This window comes from Mytilus edulis, chromosome 8 (assembly GCF_963676685.1).
Source record: "Mytilus edulis chromosome 8, xbMytEdul2.2, whole genome shotgun sequence".
NCBI lineage: Eukaryota > Metazoa > Mollusca > Bivalvia > Mytilida > Mytilidae > Mytilus > Mytilus edulis.
The window spans coordinates 9,846,541-9,855,467 of NC_092351.1; the positions used below are offsets into that span (position 1 = coordinate 9,846,541).

Below are 8,927 nucleotides of genomic sequence, written 5' to 3' on the forward strand. Positions count from 1 at the left end.
ATAGTTTAAAAAAAAAAATTATGAAACATATTTATATCCGCTTATCGACAAACTCAACAAAAAAGCTTTGAATACAATACGGATATTTCTTAGAATTATATCCTATAAAAGTTACGGTCGTCCTATATAAATTACAGTCAGTCTTTACAAATAACGGTCATCCTTTACAAGTTACGGTCATCTTTTTACCAATCACGGTCATCCTTGTTTTATGTTACGGTCATCTTGAAAATATTTTGATTATGATTTACGGTCATCTGAACGATTTTTTCAAATCGAATTTCCCGTTTCATGCACATTTCTCGGAAGTAATTAGTGATTTCCGAGTGATTCTTTTATAAATTTACATCGTTTCAATGTATGATTTGTAAAGAAAATGATATAGAAACACTTTAACAGACAATATAGAAACTGACCTAATTTTTCATCCGACATCTTGGGATGACCGTGAATGCAGTTACGGTCATCAGCTTTACCCCAGTGCTTAACGTCGACCTTGAAAAATCTACATCATCGGAAAGCACTGAGTGGTTCGATCTCGGACTAATGCATTGCATTATAAAATATCAAAAAGTTACAGGTTCGATGATATAATGATTTTTTTTATTCTCATGTTTAAAATTTGACAAAATCTTTTAAAAAAAGAAATTCTGATGTCATGTTTTATTGTAATAAATACGTCCCAAGAAAAAAATATTGAGCTTGTATACTTCTGATAGGTTTCACCACCTGTTCACATATTTTCAAGCGAGCAAATGTGACCTATACCTGCAGCACGTTCTAGTACCTTGTTTATACCCCCCCCCCCCCCCCCCCCCACCTGAGAATTTACATAGCATGACCACAGGCACTTGTCTCAGATTTTTTCCCCCCTATATACCTTAATATAACAGTCGCAATCACAGGAACAACGGGAGTGGCTTCCTTGAATATAGATGGGATTACTGTCCAGTCCTTGTCCGGTATAACAGATGGCCATTTTTCTAACGATAAACTCTTACAAAAATTGACTATTGATGAACATTTTCAAAAGTACAAATTGAACATCAAGCAAACAGATGTTTTGATTCTAGATGAAAATATCAATGCTTTCTGCTAAAATGTTTAATCAGATTGAATTTGTATGTAGAAAAATCAGAGATAGTGATCTTTATTTTGGAGGTATACAAATAATTGGGTCAGGAGATTTTTTTCAGCTCCCCCAGTTCCAGATTTACTTTTGGAGTTATCTCAATATCTTATGTAAAGTCCAGAGAGAGTCTGAATGATGTCAATAAAATGGGAAAATCTGAGTTCTAAAATTAGAAACTCCTGACACATTTGACAGACCTCAAATAACACTTATTTAGGTTTGTATCACATAATCTTTAAAGAATTTACAATAAAGATAATAATTCATATTCAGAGAGAAGCTGACAGTTTTTATTTTAATATTTTTTATAATAATTCAATCACTGCGGGGTTGTAGTTGCCAAGTCTTGAGACGTATGCAAAAAAAAATCCCATTGACCGACTTCTGATGCCTGCTACTAATGATCCCGACAATAATTATAGTCGTGTCATATACCATTGTGTAGATAAATCAATTAAAATTTACGGCATAATAAATTTAGATACTAGGTTTAACAACCGAGAAATCGATAAATAACGGGAATTCGGGACTGGGTGTGATTTTTCAAAATAAATTAGTTAAGTACCTTGTGTTATATTTTAGGGTATATAGGGGGGAAAAAATTCTGAGACAAGTGCCTGTGAGCATGACGTACTACGTGACATTCCACTTAATGTTACTTTTTAGCTCAGCTATCGGGCCAAATTGAGCTCATTTTAAAGCTAGGTCATGTGATGAACTATATAATACCACCTTTATCTTTTAATAATACTATTGGAATGTACTAGGGAAATTAGTCCGGGGACATAAATTTTAGGCTAAAATATTAATACGCCACTCTAAAACAATAATAAAACAGAACAGTTAAATTTACCTTTTAAAATAAAGGGCATGGATGTTTTCACCTCGGAATATTAATGATATGGACATGATTTCCTAGGAAAGTTAGCGACTGGGGACATGAATTTTATCAAAAATACAAATACACAACTCTTAATCAATATTACAACACATTTACATTTCTGTTGTTTATATTTAATTCAATATATTCATTAATATTTTCCTATAAAAACATTTTTACCTAGGAATATTAATGACATGGACTTGTTAAGTTGAATTCCTATGAAAATTTGTCTGAGGACATTAATTTGTTACATCGGACTAAAAATACTAGTAAATTCTATAAGACCCCACATAAAACTATGGTCACTATTAATTTATACTTGTAATATTTGTCCGTCCAGACATGTTTTACCAGGACAAATTTATCACTTACAAAAAATCCCTCTGATGAACAGCTTGTTCTCATGTTTTTCATTTGTAGAATTATAATATGGAAATTTCCCCACGTAAAATTGATCAAAATTCTGCTTCAAAATTTCAACACTTACACTGTAGCCTGCCGTCATGCAGTTACTTTTAAGACTATTGCGATATAATAGATTTTTTTCTAAATACGCATGACATAGTTGCCACTGGACATTAAGCAATCAACATTTAAAAGTTAATAATGTGTTGCAAATTTAGCTTGCAATGATGCTTAAAATAAAAAAAAAACGGCGCTGAACAAATTAATGCTGATAAATTGACACTTTATTAAGATTAACAGATGCGCCGTGAAAATATCCAAGATATTATAAAATGTAATTACATTTTAAGTTGTGAAATACCTCTGTCGGAACTTTATATAAAAAATCATTAAAACCGCTGCAAGTAATGATTTATGATTTGAAGGACACTGGGCGGAATAGACGCGTTTTGGGTTATCAGACACGTTTTGGAGTGTTACATGTATATGTGTGTAAAACTGTAGTCTGTTATGAATTCATTGAAATTTGCAACTTTTATCTTCGTAACGTGAACTAATATTAAAAATCTCATAGTTAATCTTTATTCGATCTATTATTTGTGTGATTCCAATCATTTACGCAATAAAACAAAACGTTTTGTCATATAGATATTTTTTTACATGTCATTGATTTTTTTTGTCTTTAATACATGTTTAAACCCTGCTGGTCTTTCAAATGCAACACTTCTAAGCGGTCAATTCAGGTCGTAAAACAAACCGATCTAATCCGAAGTTACTCTTATATTAGTCACATCATTGTTTACCTCACGTGTTTTGTGTATTACCTTTGATCAACAAATATAATTATATTGACAATTTGGCATACTTTTAAAGCTTTATATCAATACGATGAATTCGCATGATTTATCATCCGGATCAAAACTTCATTTACAAACACCAACAGTGTTAAGTCCGTCTTTATCAAAACTAACAGGATTTTCAGTTTACCTGAAGCTAGAAAATATTCAGATACCTGGATCTTTTAAAATACGTGGCATTGGAAATTTGTGCCAAAAAGCAAAGGAAAGTGGATGTAAACGCATTGTCTGTGCTTCAGGAGGAAATGCCGGACTCGCCGCTGCATATGCTGCCAAGCAGTTAGGTTTACCTGCTACCATAGTCTTGCCAACGAGCACCCCACAGTTCGTAGCTGACAAACTGAGAGAAAACTTCTCGGCTGAGGTACTTTATCATGGTAGCATGTGGGACGAAAGTAATAAACATGCTTTAGAACTGTCAAAAGATCCTGATTGTGTTTACATTCATCCATTTGACCATCCTGACATTTGGGAAGGTCATTCGACAATCATTGCTGAATCATCAGTACAGCTTGGATTCAAACCAGACTTGGTGGTGACCTGCTGTGGCGGAGGGGGCTTAATGAATGGATTATTACAAGGTATGTGGAAGGAGGGTTGGAATGACGTACCACTGTTAGTAATGGAGACTGACGGAGCCGACAGTCTTAATGCTGCTGTCAAGGCAAACAAACTTGTAACCTTGCCCGGTATAACCAGTGTTGCCAAATGTCTTGGCGCCTGTACTGTTAGTGCTACATCGCTGGAATACTGCTCTAAACATAAAGTTATTTCCTCAGTGGTGGACGACAAGGAAGCCGTTAGTGCGTGTTTACGTTTTGCAGACGATCACAGAATGCTTGTGGAACCGGCATGTGGAGCTACATTAGCCGCCGTATATAGTGGAGTTATTCAGAAACTTATCAAAGGAGGAGAACTGGGACTCATTAAGTCTGTATTAGTGGTAGTTTGTGGTGGAAGTGGTGTCAGTTTAAACGAACTTCAGAAATGGAAAGAACAATTCAGTCTATGATTATAATCTATTATTGGCATATCAGTATATTCTATTAACAATGAACAATAAGTATGATAATAGCCAATCCATTTTCTGTATTTAAATAATTATTCATCTTCGTTAAAAGATGTTCATGATGTGTAAAGTGTCTTAATAATTTAAACATGTTAAACAGATTGTAGATAAAAGAAATCCTTAAGGGCATACGATACAGTTTTGATTCCGTATTTACAAGTTGATGAACATTTGCAAATAGGCTATTTTTTACCTTATTAAATCAAATATGTAATGAAAAATATAGCTGCATGTGCTACTTTTTGAGTAAAATGAGGTCGAAATTTTGTATATATTTGCTCAAAATTCGGATTTGTGGCCGTATTTTCCTTTTCGAAAGAAAGACATAACTTTTTTGTTTTAAAAGATAAACACAAATTGTTTTTTGTTAAATAATTTGTAATTTCTGTATTTTATAAGTATTCTAAAAATGTATGCCTTTTTTGTTCAGAAATAACTCATATTTATCAAATGGTGATGAATTAAGGAAAAAACGTATTTTTTTGATGTATATTTATCAGAATTAAAAAAAAATGCACTATTTACAGTTTTATAAAATTTTGTCCACATAATCTCCCTGCAAAATGAAACAAAATGTCGGTTTAAAAAATGGGGGTCCATGCACTCGTTTTCAAATTAAATCAGTTTGAATGATAAAAATCAGTCGAAAAATGCATCTTTTCCCGATATGTCACAGTTTGACGTCGCGAAAATAACATAAGGGCATACGATACAGTTACAGGGTTAGGGAGCTACCATTTGATTTTTATGGGGGGGCTAGGATGAAATTTGAAAAAAATAGGCAGGACAGGAGTTTTGAGTAAAAAAAAAGGCAGGATGAGGCACTTGCAAAAAAAAAAAGTCAGGACGACAATTTAGGTAAAAAAAAGTCAGGATAAACTAAAAAAAAAAAGGCAGGACCGAACAGAGTGAAAAACAAAAAGGCAGGACAGAGATTACAGCTAAAAAAAAATGCAGGACAAAATTTTTCATCCTAGCCCCCCCCATAAAAATCAAATGGTAGCTCCCTTAAGGGCATACGATATGTACCGATTATCAGGTTGTCTGCATGTTGATATCGTAAAATATCAGCTGCGAGACATGATATGAAGCTTTTTGTCGAGTAAGCCTTCATATTATGTCGAGCAGCTGATATTTTACAATATTAATATGCCGATAACCTGATAATCGATTTATCGGGCTGTATTTGCGTCTTTTGGAAGTATTGCCTTAGTTTCACCAGCAACCGGAAGTTGACTTAATAAATTCGGGTCAAACTTATCAACGTCGGTTCAAACATTATGACGTCACTGATATGTCCGGGTCAAAGCAGACAGGTTCCCGATCGCAATATTAAGTATGTTACACATATAACGTGACGGTACCCAAATTGCACCTATTTTGACAGTTTTTTCAACTAAGTTTTTTTATGATCAAGACAAAAATTTCCATTTTGTGTTTATTTTGTAGCCGTATTCTTCTTTATTATAAAGGTACACCAATTTGATTTTCAATCCATAAGGAATCATAGAAAAATTGGTCTGAACTTACCTCCAAACCATCCCAGATTCTGTAATGAGGAGTACTGAAGGGCATACGATACAGTTACAGGGGAGGTAATGACGTTGCTAACGTAAATTGTTATTTTTCGCGACGTCAAACTATGACTTATCGCGAAAAGATTCAGTCAAGTTTTGACTGATTTTTATCATTCAAAACTTATTTAACTTGAAAACGAGTTCATGGACCCCTCTTTTTTAAAATGCCATTTGGTTTAATTACGTGAGAAGATTATATGTACCAATTTTCATGATAGTAAATAGTGCATTTTTTTTTTAAATTTGATAAATATACAGCAAAAAATGATGTTTTTTTCTACATTCATGAACATTTAATAAATATGACTTATTTCTGAATAAAACATGTATAAATTATTAGGATACTTATAAAATACAGAAATTACAAATTATTTAACAAAAAACAATTTGTGTTTATCTTTTAAAACAAAAAAAGTTATGCCTTTCTTTCGAAAGGAAAAATACGACCACAAATCCGAATTTTGAGGAAGACAGTCTATCATGCACTTTAATTGACATGTTATTTAAAGACTCCGATGATCATGATTATTTCGAATTAAAATTAAAAAAAAATCATAAATTACAAATGAAGATTTTCTGTAGAACCATCGTGCATTGTTTTCAACTGACCGGATACGAGGCGTTTTGTGCTACGCAAGCTGAATTTTGATCTTGGAGTTAACGCAAAGATTTGTTGACTTCGGAGTCGGTACAATTTGTCCAGAGGTAGGGCAACATAATCTTTCTCTGTCTTGGTACCATATATGGTAACTACATTGAACATTGTATCCACTACGACTGACCGTTTATCATTTGGTTCAAATTCCGAGGGATACTATCAAGTCCCGTTTTGTAATAACATGCAATAGGAAGAACATTTTGTATTATCTTGTGGATTTCTATACAACTTGGATGAAATAGGTCATCAATTTACCATAAGACCAAAATCGGCTTTAAAAGACTTCATTGAACAATCCACATTGATTGTGACATCAAAAATAATATAAATCAATATTTAGAATGAAAATGAGAAATGTGTCAAAGAGAACAACCCGAAGAGAGACGAACACAACCGAAGACCACCAATGGGTCTTCAACACAGTGAGAATATCCCGTACCCGGAGGCGGGCTTTAGCTGGCCCTCATCAAAATGTGTACTAGTTCAACATGTTCAATGGAAATGGACGTCATACCAAACTCCAAAACATATAAATGAACCAAAATTAACTGAACAACATACACGAACAAAGGCCAGAGGCTCCTGAATTGTGATAGGCGCATAATGCACGAATTTTAAAGTCGTCTTTTAGTTTCCTTTTTGCAATCTTCAATGACGTTAACGTTGAATGTATACATTTGAAAAAAAATAATGAGATGTGGTATGAGTACCTATGAGACAACTATTCACCAAATTTCAAATGAAGTACATGTTATTATAGATAACCATATGGCCTTCTGGAATGAGAACAACCCATACCGTAAAGGCTACAAAAGGCCCGTCATGAAAAATATGAAACAATTCAATTGAGAAAACTAACGGCCTAATATTTTACAATATAATTTACTTAAAACAAATCATGACAGAAACGAACCAACGACAACCACTGAACCAACGTGACTGCTAATCTGTTATTTTGACATAACCGGGCAATATAATTCCGGGGACTGTACTAAATTAAATCCTGACACAAAGCAGTAGGTTCATTTTTCCATCTTCTGCAGGTAGAGCAAATTATAATCTCTAAAGAAAATGTTTGATTCTCTTTTTAAAATACAAAATGCACATAACTTTTAAATATAATTATATAGGTCTAACCATGACTTTAAACTTTTCCAGGTGCAAACATTTGTTAGTAGTCAACACATCATGAGCTTTAAACACGGCTTTACAAATTTTCATAATGGTTATATGATCCGTAAAGCACCTCTACATTTGGTATATAATACATGATTTGTTATGTTAAATGTAATTGGGTTGATAATTGAAATGCAATTAATCTGCACATCAATAGGAACCTTGGTCGGATGATAAAACTCTTTGTATCGGTATATCACATTTAAACAGGTCGGGACCACTACCTTATATGGAAATGCATAAATTAGCATACTTATGTTCTCGCACATGTAATTGTTTATTTACATGTGACGCAATTTATTTTTACCTAGGTTTTTGATCAATCCACTAAATGAGTAATAATGCATGATGGACTACTACATGTTTACAATCAAGCGAGAACACGTGTTATTTACTGAAATACAACACATTTTTTCGTGCAATGCGGGATTCACAATTTCGCTCAGTTTTTCAATTTGTGTATCCTCATTTATAGTTTGTGATACAAAGTATTCCTTCCATGCTCAGATTAACTAAGAGTTGTTTCTATGCGAGGAAAAAAGGGTTTGAATTACCCGATTATATATAGCCATTAATATTATGTTTGATGATGGCACGGAGATTTCATGTATTCGTCCACCAGACAGCAACGAAACAACAGCGAAAAACACAATTACCCACGAGACAAACATACTAGTGTAAAGTAAGCCGTCGATAACAGCCGGTGCTAATAATCACGAGTACAGCAATTTCCGTATAGATAATTAAAGACAAATGTGTGATCCTTGAATTTTGTGTTCGTAAAAAAGGCGAAGAAATATTTACATACATGGCAGTGTTAACAAAATCTATAAGTATTTGTTTTTTTGTCACATTTCAGTATATGAGACTTCCAAACTGTTCCCTTTGTTATAAAGGTAGTGAAGTAAGCAACTGTAGTTTCATTTTGTTTTCGTTTTTTAACGGGCTCGGACACTTGCCAAACTGAATAAACTCATTACAGCTGATTTCCTAATGCTTGCAAAGTAAAACTTTGGTTGGCTTGCTTGCTTCTTGTGTATAGTTGTTTATACAAGCTTGGAAAATAAGATTGACATCTTTAAACAATATATATAGGCATAGTTTAACTTGTATATTTTATATTTGAATTTATTTGGTTGTTATCCTAATATAATTATACAATATACAAAC

General features: G+C 33.3%; 1 protein-coding gene across 1 annotated transcript; it reads left to right on the forward strand.

Moving 5' to 3' along the window:
- Positions 1 to 3,216: 3,216 nt before the first annotated feature.
- On the forward strand, positions 3,217 to 4,436 carry LOC139484752 (serine dehydratase-like). The gene has a single exon (XM_071268672.1). It carries the CDS (start codon positions 3,309 to 3,311, stop codon positions 4,287 to 4,289), a length of 981 nt encoding a protein of 326 aa, XP_071124773.1. The 5' UTR covers positions 3,217 to 3,308; the 3' UTR covers positions 4,290 to 4,436.
- The last annotated feature ends 4,491 nt before the right edge of the window (positions 4,437 to 8,927 follow it).

Coding starts and splice junctions, on each gene's coding strand:
- LOC139484752 (XM_071268672.1), top strand. CDS start 3,309: ATGAATTCGCATGATTTATCATCCGGATCAAAACTTCATTTACAAACA.